The sequence below is a fragment of the Leucoraja erinacea genome, chromosome 30 (genome assembly GCF_028641065.1).
Source record: "Leucoraja erinacea ecotype New England chromosome 30, Leri_hhj_1, whole genome shotgun sequence".
Taxonomy (NCBI): domain Eukaryota; kingdom Metazoa; phylum Chordata; class Chondrichthyes; order Rajiformes; family Rajidae; genus Leucoraja; species Leucoraja erinaceus.
The window spans coordinates 8,155,262-8,168,395 of NC_073406.1; the positions used below are offsets into that span (position 1 = coordinate 8,155,262).

Consider the following 13,134-nt stretch of genomic DNA (forward strand, 5'->3'; position numbering starts at 1 on the left):
CGAGGCAGCGTGTGGTTTAGGGAGCATGCCGTGTTCACTTGGTTGTCAGCTGAGCAACAAATTTACAACTGCAGTTTTACAGTCAGAAAATCTACGTACTTGTGCCAGAATCTCTGGGATGCTCGCGAGATTCAAAGTGGAAAATGATGCCCGGTGCTCATAGGTTGCTCTTCCCCCGAGTAAAAGAAGCTGAACTCCAGACACTCCAGTTAACACTCTAAATCCAACATGAATGAATGAATACGTTTATTGGCCAAGTAGTCACATACAAGGAATTTGCCTTGGTGCTCCGCCCGCAAGTGACAACATTACATACAGTGACAGTTAGGAATGACACATAAAACATTAATAACAAAACATTATCGATTAAACATGTGAATTAAATAAAATACCAGAGTAAAAGGAGGCTACAGATTTTTGGTCATTGAGTAGAGCTACTACTCGTGGAAAAAAAAGCTGTTTTTATGTCTGGCTGTGGCAGCTTTGACAGTCCGGAGTCGCCTTCCAGAGAGAAGTGATTCAAAGTCCAACATCAATCCAAAATGGCCGGCTGACAGACTACTGATGGTTATCCGATTATTTCATCGAGAACTACAGTCTTACTTGATCATCTCAGCCTCTAGTTGACCTTATGATCGTCACATTAAAAAAAGGCTACCTGTGCGATTCTTGTGTCAAGAGGTTGATCAACACTGCTGTTGGTTTATCTTCCCCTTCAGATTTCCACAGGTTGTGTGATTAGGGCCAGACTTTCTGAGCCATATATCCCCTTTGGTCCCAACGCATCAAATCACCCCCTCTCTCTTCCTCTCCCTCTCCCCACCCCCCCCCCCCCCCCCCCCCGCCCCCCATCCCTGCCCACCCCCGCCCCCATGCGAGCCGGTTTCTCACGGTGTCTGCCTTTTTCCAACAGTTCACGGCATCAAATGGACCTGCAGTAATGGGAACAGCAACGCCGGTTTCTCTGTGGAACAGCTGGTTCAGCAGATCCTGGACAGTCATCAGACCAAGCCGCAGCCTCGCACACACAACTGCCTGTGCACCGGCAATCTGGGTAGGACTAACGGGAGTAACCCTTCTCATTAACATCAGCCTTTCAGTATTTGAAGCTTTCAAAGATGACACTTGGGGATTTCTCTCCCATTAACATTGCCCTCCCCCTCCCCCTCCTCCCCCGCCACAATCTGGCCACCACTCTCCCCAATCTGCTCATTCCCCACTACTGGGGTCATACCCCAGCTGTCTACCACCTCACTGGGACAATGGGATTCACTGGATCATTCAACCCTGCTGGTTCCCATGAAGATCCCACACCTGTCCTTGCTACTCACCTGTCAGTGGGGAGATCCCACAGACCGCCACGTGTGGTGGAGTGAAGAGGGTGTTTGTCACTTTAAAAGTATCAGGGAGGCAGGGAAAAGCGTGCACGCACACACACACACACACACACACACACACACACACACACACACACACACACACACACACACACAATTACATGTCACGTTCACATAAATGTGCATCTCTCTCAACCTCAGGATATTTTAAAGTTCTTTCGAGGCAGCGAGAACGTTTTCAAGTGCTGTCACTGCGGTAGAGTGGGAAGTGCAGGTGGACGTTTGCACACAGCAAGTTTCCTGCCGTGTGATAATTGTCGGAAGGTGTAAGGTTAACGTAGGCTGGGAGGTCACTCTGCTCTGCTCACTGGCGCTGCCTCGGGGTGCTTTGTATCCACACGAGAAAGCCGTATGGACCTCACTTTAACCTATCTTCCAAAATGTGGCTAATGCGTGTGAGAGCGGTGTGTTGGGATCCTCAGAGTGTGTGGAACATTGTATCGTGCAGTACTCCTCCTTAATGATAACGAGAGATATGAGCTGGTTTGTGGGCAAAGTGCGATGGATGGTGGGAAGGGAAAGGAGGTTCGTTCTTCCTATTGGTCTTTGACGTTGGTATCGAGTGTTACAGATTCATTTAAGCACAGAGTGCGTGTGATTGCACACATCAAAGGCTAGCTCTGATTGTAATTACAACCAGAACTAATGAGAATTGATTTGTGCTTTAATTTATATAGCATTTTTAACGTATTAATAGATTCCAAGGTATTAACAAAAGTTCTATCTAACAAAACGTTGACACTGAGCCACATAAAGAGATATCTGGACAGATGCCCGAAGGTCTGGTCAGTGAGGTAGGTTTTACAGATGAACTGAGAGAGAATGCAGCGCGGTGGCGCAGCGGTAGAGCTACTGCCGTGCAGCGCCAGAGACCCGGGTTCGATCCTGACTGCGGGTGCTGTCTGTACGGAGTTTGTACGTTCTCCCCGTGACCTGCGTGGGTTGTCTCCGAGATCTTCAGTTTCCTCCCACGCTCCAAAGACGTACAGGTTTGTAGGTTAATCGGCTTGGTATAAATGTAAAATTGGCCACAGTGTGTGTAGGATATTGTTCACATGCGGGGATCACTGGTCGGCATAACTCGGTGGGCTGAAGGGACTGTTTCCCGCGCTGTATCTGGAAATTAAAAGGAAGATAGTGTTAGAACGTGGAGTTCAGTGGTAGCAACCGCAGACTTCAGCAATCTCGGACCACAATTGTACCGTTCCCAAGGGAAGCAGAGTGGGTTACTCCAGCATGCCGCCTCCCATGCAGATCAGGCTTGATTCTGACCCGCTGAGTTACTCCAGCACTTTGTGCTAATCTTGGGTGTAAACCAGCATCTGCAGTTCCTTTCTACACTGGTTTGATCCTCAGTTGACGCTGAGATGGCACCGCACTGCAGAGGGGAGAAAGGTCGGAGTCGGTAATCTGGGAAGAATGTTGATCCGATGTAGTTAAATCGAGGCAATGGCGGATGGTAGTGGGTGGATAGGTTGACCTGATATCTAACGGCACTTACAACAGTGCAACAATCTCGCAGTCCCGGAAACACAAGCCTTGACCTGAGTGTCAGCTCTGGTCCCCAAAGTGGGACTTGAACTATCGCCTTCTGCATCAGAGACTTGAGAGGGATTCGCTGAGTCATGGCCAACACCACTCAGTAGGATGCCCTGGCATGTCTCTGGAGGGGATGAGTCGCCTGGATTGCTAATGACTGGGTTGGCATGTGGAGGAGGGTTACCTGTCCAGATGCTGGGACCACCAAGGAAGGTTCATCTGGAGGTTTGGAATCCATTTCCCCAAAGATTCCATCGTTAAACATTTCCTTCAATCTGACCCATAATCTAATTATGTGGCTCAGTGTGAATCGGGGATTGGATGGAGTTTGAAATATTGATCTTGTAACTGAATGGTTTTGCCCATTGCTGCCCCCGCTAACGTCCCATCTGGTTCTCTCTCCTCCAGGTGCTGGGAGCAGTGTCCACCACAAGTGCAACAGTGCCAAACACCGCATCATCTCACCAAAGGTGGAGCCACGAGCCGGCGCCTACAGCAGCCACCCGGAGGTCCAGAACAACGACGTGTCAGAGGGCAAGAACGACCATGGTCATGGCAAGGCCTCCAGCCGCGAGAAGCGCAACGGTAAGCTGGCCAAACCGGTGCTGCTGCACCAGAACAGCACCGAGGTGTCCTCCACCAACCAAGTGGAGGTTCCCGACACCACCCAGAACTCCCCGGTCTCCATCAGCAGCGGCCTGAACAGCGAAACAGACATGGCCGACAGCCCGGCCATCACGGGCGTGTCCAGCATGGCCGTAGCCTCGGTGATGTGCAGCCTAAGCCAGAACGCCACCGTCTTCATGTCGGAGGTCACCAACGAGGCAGTGTACACCATGTCGCCAAGCGCGGGGCCCGGCCAACACCTCATCGCCTCCGACAACGGGGCCCAGGGCCTGGTGCTGGCCGTCAACTCGGACGGGCACAAGTTTGCGTTCGCCTCCTCGGCTGCGGCCGGCAACCCCGACGGCCTGGCCATGATGTCGGCCGGCGTGGCGGAGGACCTGGTCCTCTCCTCCACCCTGGAGAACAGCGAGAAGATCCCGGAGGCCAACATGAACTTCGACCCCGACTGCTTCCTCAACAACCCCAAGCAGGGCCAGACCTACGGAGGAGGGGCGCTGAAGAACGACGGCGGCAATGGGGCATGCCGGCAGCCGCCGGGCAGCGAGGCCGGCTACTCCTTCAGCGGGCCCCTGGTGAAGGAGATCAAGACCGAGGACAACTCGTTTGACCAGCAGATGGCCAAGGAAGGGTTCCAAACCAACTCCGCCCCAACCTCCATTTCCTTAACACCTGGATCGGCCTTGCTGTCCTCTGGAGGCCTGAGTCCCAGCACCACCCTGGAACAGATGGACTTCAGTGCCATCGAATCCAGCAAGGACTTTTCCTCGGGTTACACCCAGAACGTGCAGAGCCCACACGTGCACCAGAACCCCTCGCCCAGCTTCTTCCTGCAAGAGGCCAACAAGGCCCACCGGCTGGAGCCCGCCATACACAACAGCGGTTTGGGCGAGAGCGGGGGAGGGGCCTTCGCCAGCACCCTGGGGCTGGCCAACATCAAGACCGAGTCTCCCGCCCAGGCCGCCTCCAGCTGCAACGGTCCAGTGCAGCCGGGCCGCGTAGACGCCACCTCGTCCATGCAGCTGCTGCAGTTCCAGGCCAACTTCCAGCCCATCGCCGCGGAGACCGAGGTGCCCATGGAAACGGCGGCGCCGGCCGAGGGGGGCGAGGGCCTGATGAAGGTGGCCGAGCTGCCGGCCTGCGGCACCGAACACTACATCCAGGCCGAGGTCGCCGGCGGCAACGGGCTGCCCATCCTCCAGGGCAACATGGTGTCCAGCCTGTACCCAGTGGCCCACCACAGCCTGGGCGCCTCGGCCAACATGGAGCTCAACCTGGACCATTTCGACATCTCCTTCAGCAACCAGTTCTCCGACCTGATCAACGACTTCATATCGGTGGAGGGCGGCGCCAACGCCCTGTACGGGCAGCAGCTGGTGGCGGGCGAGGCCGCGGCGGGCGCCGGCCTTCAGCAGCCGGAGGACGAGAGGGCACGGGTGGCCACCTTCAGCCAGGCGGAGATTTGCATCCCCTGCTGCAGCCCCCAGCAACAGCAGCAGCAGCAGCAGCAGCAGCAAGGGATGCAGCTGGGCAGCGGCGAGGGTGGAGGCAGCTCCATGGCCTACATGCACGTGTCGGAGGTGGTCTCGGCTCAGGGAGCCCTGGGGTCGCTGCAGCAGAATGGCCGGCTGTTCATGGTGACCGATTATTCCCCGGAGTGGTCTTATCCCGAGGTAAGGAAGAGACACTGCTGGGAATTATTCCCATTCACTTTAAAATTATCTTCCTAAACTCCAACCTGGGGCCTCCCTAGTTTATGAAATCTATGTCCTCAGATTAAAGATCCTCCAGCCTCTGAAAACAGCCTCACCTAACTCTCTCCATCAATGATAAACAATAAAAGCTGGAGTAACTCAGTAGGTCGACCCTTCTCGACCCGAAATGTCACCCATTCCTTTTCCTCAGAGATGCTGTCTGACCCACTGAGTTAATGCAGCTTTTGTGTGTCTATCTTGGGTTTAAACCAGCATCTGCAGTTCCTTCCTGCACATTCAGGATCAGTTCCTGTGGATTGGAAGGTAGATAATGTTTTCCCACTTTTTAAGCAAGGTTTGAGAGAGAAAACAAGGAATTATAGACCAGTTAGCCTGACATAGGTGGTGGGGAAGGTGCTGGAGTCAATCATAAAAGATGAAATAGCAGCTCATTTGGATAGCAGTAACAGGATCGGTCCGAGTCCGCATGGATTTACGAAGGGGAAATCATGCTTGATTAATCTTCTGGAATTTTTTGAGGATGTAACTAGGAAAATGGACAAGGGAGAGCCAGTGGATGTAGTGTACCTGGACTTTCAGAAAGCATTTGATAAGGACCCACATGGGAGATTAGTGGGCAAAATTAGGACATTGGGGGTAGTGGGTAGAAAATTGGTTGGCAGACAGGAAACAAAGAGTAGGGATTAACGGGTCCCTTTCAGAATGGCAGGCAGTGACTAGTGGGGTACCACAAGGCTTGGTGCTGGGACCGCAGCTATTTACAATATACCTCAATGATTTAGATGAAGGGATTCAAAGTAACATTAGCAAATTTGCAGATGACACAAAGCTGGGTGGTAGTGTGAACTGTGAGGGTTCTGAAGGCCAACATGCCATTTGCTTTCTTCACTGCCTGCTGTACCTGCATGCTTACTTTCATTGACTGATGAACAAGGACCCCTAGATCCCGTTGTAGCTCCTCTTTACACCATTTAGATAGTAATCTGCCTTCCTGTTTTTGCTACCATGCATGCAGGTACAGCAGGCAGTGAAGAAAGCGAATGGCATTGAGGAGTTGAGTATAGGAGCAAAGAGGTCCATCTGCAGTTGTTCAGGGACCTAGTGAGACCACACCTGGAGTATTGTGTGCAGTTTTGGTCCCCTAATTTGAGGAAGGACATTCTTGCTATTGAGGGAGTGCAGCGTAGGTTTACAAGTTTAATTCCCGGGATGGCGGGACTGTCATATGCTGAGAGAATGAAGCGGCTGGGCTTGTATACTCTGGAATTTAGAAGGATAAGAGGGGATCGTATTGAAACATCTAAGATTATAAAGGGTTTGGACACGCTAGAAACATGTTCCCGATGTTGGGGGAGTCCAGAACCAGGGGCCACCGTTTAAGAATAAGGGGTAAGCCATTTAGAACGGAGATGAGGAAACACCTTTTCACACTGAGAGTTGTGAGACAGTGGAATTCTCTGCCTCAGAGTGCGGTGGAGGCCTGGATACTTTAGATACTTTCAAGAGAGAGCTAGATAAGGCTCTTAAAGATAGCGGAGTCAGGGGATATGGGGAGAAGGCAGGAACGGGGTACTGATTGGGGATGATCAGCCATGATCACATTGAATGGTGGTGCTGGCTCAAAGGGCCGAATGGCCTACTCCTGCACCTATTGCCTATTATCTCTCCATCAAAGCCCTTCTCAACAGGGGCGGCACAGTGGTGCAGCGATAGAGTTGCTGCCTTACAGCACCAGGGACCCGGGTTCAATCCTGACTACTGGTGCTGTCTGTACGGAGTTTGCACGTTCTCCCTGTGACCATGTGGGTTTGCTCCGAGATCTTCGGTTTCCTCCCACACTCTAAAGACACAGAGTTTGTCTTATACCAAGTTAATTAGCTTGGTATAAATGTAAATTGTCCCTAGCGTGTGTAGTAGGATAGCGCTAATGTGTGGGGATCGCTGGTCGGTACAGCCTCGGTGGGCCAAAGGGCCTGTTTTCGCACTGTATCTCTAAACTAAACTAAACTAATATTGAGTATCTTTACTAAATCAGTCAAAACCCTTCTCTCTGTGCAGGGTAGCCCCAGCAGTCCCCTGCTTGGTAGAGTAAATCTCTACACGCCCTCAAAGGCACCAATGAGTTTGACAAAATGCAATGCCAGAATTGAACACAGTATTCTTGCTGGGTCTAAAACTGTTCAAGTCACATCTTTGCTATTTCATTCTGTGTCACTAGAGGGAGCCGGTGTTTGCTTTTTAATATTCCATGTCCCAGACAGGTCAAGTTGCTTCTGACATCCCACAGATGTTGGGAATCTGAAGCAGGGTCCCGATCCGAAACAACACCTTTCCATGTTCTCCAGGGATGCTGACTGACTTGCCGAGTTACTCCAGCAGTTTGTCATTTTCACCTCACAGATGTTGCTATTCATTGCCGCAGACGGCGATGGAGGCCAGGCCATTGGATATTTTTATGGTGGAGATTGGCCGATTATGAACTATTCTCCCACTTCCTCATTTACCCTCCTTTCCCTTCTATGATTGCCAACACCCTTGATAACTTTGGCTCCATTTCACCTGCTCCCCAGCTTCCAGATCCCCAGTGGTTGGGGTTGGCCAAGTCCACATGTCCATGTTCCTGCAGGTTTTATCAGGCCACCTCCTTCCCCCAGACCCTGCAGACCCTGCACCCAGACTAAGTTTGCCAACTAGATCAAGAAGGCTCATCAGCGTCTCTTCTTCCTGAGGAGACTGAAGAAGGTCCATCTGTCTCCTCAGATCCTGGTGAACTTCTACCGCTGCACCATCGAGAGCATCCTTACCAACTGCATCACAGTATGGTATGGCAACTGCTCTGTCTCCGACCGGAAGGCATTGCAGAGGGTGGTGAAAATTGCCCAACGCATCACCGGTTCCACGCTCCCCTCCATTGAGTCTGTCCAAAGCAAGCGCTGTCTGCGGAGGGCGCTCAGCATCGCCAAGGACTGCATGGACTGTTTACCCTCCTACCATCCGGGAGGCGCTACAGGTCTCTCCATTGCCGAACCAGCAGGTCGAGGAACAGCTTCTTTCCGGCGGCTGTCACTCTACTCAATAACGTACCTCGGTGACTGCCAATCACCACCCCCCCCTCCGGACACTTATTATTATTTATTCAAATCGTTTGCTATGTCGCTCTTCAAGGGAGATGCTAAATGCATTTCGTTGTCTCTGCACTGTACACTGACAATGACAATTAAAATTGAATCTGAATCTGAATCTGAACTATCCCGTATTAGCCTGGACATCCCGTATATTGGGCTCAATTGGTTTATCCCATACAGGACCGTCATTGTCCCATATTCGAGGGGACTGTCGGGTCTGGTGCTCGACCCAAAATGTCACCCATTCCTTCTCTCCAGAGATGCTGCCTGTCCCGCTGAGTTACTCCAGCATTTTATGTCTATCTTTGATTTAAACCACCATCTGCAGTTCTTTCCTATTAATATATTAATATTCAATCCATCTTTAAAGTCAACCAAACATGACTGACATCCTGGGACAGTAAGACAGGTGAGGACAGAAGTTGCAGTGAAATAAAAGATTCTGGGAACCATGTAGACATGGATGTGTACAAAAAGCTTGAGTAACTCAGCAGGTCAAGCAGCATCCCTGGAGAAAGAGAATAGGTGACGTTTCGTGTTGAGACCTTTGTCACCTGTTCCTTTTCTCCAGAGGTGCTGCCTGACCTGCCAACTTATTCCAACTTTTTGTGTCTAAGTGCGGTTTAAACCAGTATCTGCAGTTCCTTTGGGGCTTGGAGCTCCTGCACAGAGGAGCAAGGCGACATCAGCTCGATCGCTGGCCCTGTCTCCAGCATAAGTACACGCACACACACGCACGGGACGTTAAGTGCCTTTGTGTGGAACCACTGGTATGTACATGTGCGTGCCCGTATATCCATGCCTATAGGGATATGTCTGTGTGCTTGTTTTAAAGATTTTGTCTGTATGTAGCGGGTGTCAACCGTGGAGATTTCTCCATGGGATCGAGTATTTGGATTTCGAAGTTGACCATGGTGGACCAAAAGTCAGCTGAGCTCCCTCTTAGATTGTATCCTGCAAGGCACCAGACAGAGGAATAGAAAAATCTCCAACATGTCCCTCTGCAGCCAGTGAAATGCAATCCTCCACACACAACTGGAATTGAGTTTTCCTATAATACAAATGAGGTTGAATACATGTCGGAAGGAACTACAGGCGCTGTTTTTACTCCAAAGTTAGACACAAAATACTGGAGTAATTCAGCGGGACAGGCAGCAGCTCTGGATAGAAGGAAGGGGCGACGTTTCGGGTCTAGACCCTTCTTCAGACTGAAGAAAGGTCTCGACCCGAAATGTCGCCCATTCCTTCTATCCAGAGATGCTGCCTGTCCCGCTGAGTTACTCCAGCATTTTGTGTCCATCTGAGGTGGCTGAGGATTTGGACAAAGCACCAGTGGGTTGTTGGCAGTCCCTGAGGAGTTACCAGTGAGGGGTTCCGACCCGAAAGGTCACCTATCCATGTTCTCCAGAGATGCTGTCTGACCCGCTGAGTTACTCCAGCACTTTATATCTTTCTCTATTCCTTGGGGAGGAGGGGGAGGGGGGTAGATGGGAAGGAAGCGGGTGCAGGGAGGGGAATGGTGTGCAAAGTGTGTGAGGAGAAATCTAGGACGTTAAAATCTGATTGGGAAGAGAGAGCATTGGGAAGAGAAGTGTGAATATGTTCAGTGGGATCTCATCGTTATTCCAATTGCAGGGCGGAGTGAAGGTGCTGATCACAGGGCCGTGGCAGGAAGCCAGCAATAATTACAGTTGCCTATTTGACCAGATTTCAGTGCCTGCATCTCTTATCCAGCCTGGTGTTCTCAGATGTTATTGCCCAGGTAAGTGCAAACGTACCTATTCATTCTAAACTTATCTTCTTGAGATTTCGCCTCTCCCCTCATCCCTTCCTTCACACTGTCTGTGACTGCCTTTGTGCAAAGGGCTTGGATGAGGCGGACTTTATTAAATATGTACAGGAAAGATGACTCAAATAGTATGTGGATGGCCCAACTAGAGACCTGTAAAGACTGGACCTCCTCTTGGGAAGGCACAGCAAGGGACAAGTATCAACGTGGGAGCAGTTTGGGACGAGTGACAATAATTCCATCAGTTTTAAAATAGTTGTAACAAAAGTTGGGGCTCTGTCCACAAGTTAGTGGGGTAAAACAAATGTTGAAGGCATTAGACAGGAACTTGCAAAAAATTGGTGGGGAGAGGTTGTTTGCAGGTAAAGGGGCAAATGGGAGTTTTTTTTAAGTGAGATAGAGAGCAGTCAGAGACAGTATCAGAGTACTCTGGTTGCTGAGGGAGATTGAGGATCTGGTCAGGGAAATAAACGAGGTGTATGACCGATATAGGCAGCTGGAATCAATTGAATCTCTTGAGTCTAGGGATGTAGGAGAAGATTACTCACAATCGGTAAATCGAGATGGCAAAAGCCTGGGGGATGTGAGATAGCTATGGCACGTAAAGGGAAGGAGAATCCTATGAGATTCAATGAGAAAATTAATACTGGACCATTGCGATCTGCTCTGGGGCAGAGGTGACCTTTACAACAGGGATGGGTTGCATCTGAACTGGAGGGAAACCAATATCCTGGAAGACATATCTGCTAGTGCTACTTTGGTGGGTTTAAACTAGATGAACATGAGGGTGGGATCCAATGTAGGATTGAGGCTGTAAGTCGGCACAGAAGGTGGTGACAGAAGGTTTGGGGACAGTATTGGCATGCTCACGGCAGGGAGCGAGGTAGTACTGCTGGATTGGATTGCATTTATTTTAATGCAAGAGGCCTGGTCGGTAAGAGGCATGAACTCAGGGCATGGATAGGCACCCACGACTGGGATGTTGCTACTGTTACAGAAATATGGCTCAGGACTGGCAGCTTAATGTTCCAGGGTACTTGCGCTACGGGAGGGATAGAGGTGTGGGTGAAAGAGGAGAGGGTGGTACTTTATTGATTAAGGAGAATGTCACAACAACAGTCGGAGATGATGGTTTGACCAGTGAATCTATTAGGGTGAAGTTGAGGAGTTAAAAGTGGATTGATCACTTGTTGGGAGTGTACTATGAGCCCCCAATTCAATTCAATTCAATTCAATTCAACTTTAATGTCATCGCACAAATACAAGTATGAGTACAACGAAATGCAGTTTTGCGTCAGTCCGTAGTAGTTGTACATAAAGAAAAAAAAAAAAATAGAAAGAGAGAAGATACAGAATAATCAAGAAATACAGAATAATTAAACAATGGGGACGGAGGGACCAGAGAAATCTATCGGCGGGACTCCGAGTTCAGCAATGTGATTGTATTGTTGTAGAAGCTGTTCCTCATCCTACTAGTACGTGACCTGAGGCTCCTGTACCGCCTCCCTGATGGGAGGAGGGCAAACAGTCCATAGTTGGGGTGTGAGGGGTCTTTGATGATCTTCCCAGCCCGTCTCAGACACCGTTTTTGGTGGAGGGCATCCATGGCAGGGAGCGGGGCACCCGTAGTCAACGGGAATTAGAATAACAAATATGCTCGGAGATTGCAGGCAGCCACGAGACTAATAAGATTGTCATTGAAGGGGATTTTAACGTTCCCAATATAGACCAGGACTGTCATCATCCTAAGGGCTTAGACATGATGACATTTGTCAAATGCGTTCAGTTAAGTTTCCTCAGGCAGTATGTAGCGGGCACGACAAAGGAGAGGGCAAAGCTTGATCGCTTTGGAAATTGGGAAGGGCAAGTGTCTTTGAGACCAGCCACCACTGTTGTATGATCTTTAAAATAGTTATGGATATAGTGTGGGAGGGTCCACAAGTTAAAGTTCTAAACTTGGGCAAGGCCGACTTTGACGGTATAAAAACTGGAACTTGCTAAAGTCGATTGGAGTAGATTGTTTGCAGGCAACTCCACGTCTGGAACGTGGGATGTTTTTACAAAATGTGATGACATGAGTTCAGGGCAAGACTGATCTTGTTAGAGTGAAGGGCAAAGCAGGTGGGTGTAAGGGAAGCCTATTGTGTGGCAGGCATGTTACTGGAGAGGATTCTGAATGACAAGACGTATATGCATTTGGATAAACAGGGGCTGGTTCGGGGTAGTGAGCATGGTATTACGTGTAAGAGATCATTGTCTGATGAATCTGATTGAGTTTTAACTAAAAAATGTTGATGAGGTTAAAGTCACAAACGTTGTGGTTGAAGGGGTGGGTTGGGTGGGACAGGATCGGTGAACCAAGGAGTTGCGGAGGGACCAGTCTTTAGGGAATGCAAACAGGGATGGAGATGGGAAGATGTGACTGGTCCTACCAAACCACCCCCTCTCCAGGTCACTCCTCCCGTCCCACCCAAACCCCAGGTACTTTCCCCTACAACCATAGGAGATGTCCCCACACCTCCTCCCTCGCAACCATCCAGGGACCCGAGCAGTCCTTCAGGTTGAGACAGAGGTTCAAGTGTACCCCATCTACTGCATCCGGTGTTCATGACGTGGCCTCCTGTACATTAGCAACACCAAGCATAAACTCAGCCATCATTTGCTTGGCCCACCAAGACCTGCGGGATCCACTGTTTACGAACACATGTAACCCCCTTCCCATTCCCCTACTGACCTGTGTGTCCTGGTCCTCCTCGATTGCCTGCGTGAGGCCACATGCAAACCGGAGGAACACGGTGGCAGAATTGCTGCCTGGGTTCAATCCTGACTACGGGTGCTGTCTGTATGGAGTTTGCACGTTCTCCCCGTGACTGCGTGGGTTTTCTCCGAGAACTTTGGTCTCCTCCCACACTCCAAAGACGTACAGGTTTGTAGGTTAATTAGCT

At 50.3% G+C, this 13,134-nt stretch overlaps 1 protein-coding gene across 6 annotated transcripts in view; it reads left to right on the forward strand.

Annotated features, from left to right (window-relative positions):
- Window positions 1–13,134, forward strand: part of camta1a (calmodulin binding transcription activator 1a) — an 810,948-nt gene that overhangs the window by 726,332 nt on the left and 71,482 nt on the right. For 5 of the 6 annotated variants that reach the window (XM_055659354.1, XM_055659356.1, XM_055659355.1 and 2 more), the window contains exons 7-9: window positions 914–1,054; window positions 3,345–5,233; window positions 10,036–10,162. In XM_055659354.1, coding sequence (XP_055515329.1) covers window positions 914–1,054; window positions 3,345–5,233; window positions 10,036–10,162 — 2,157 coding nt within the window. The remainder of the gene's footprint in view (window positions 1–913; window positions 1,055–3,344; window positions 5,234–10,035; window positions 10,163–13,134) is intronic. The other variant, XM_055659358.1, reaches the window with a different exon arrangement.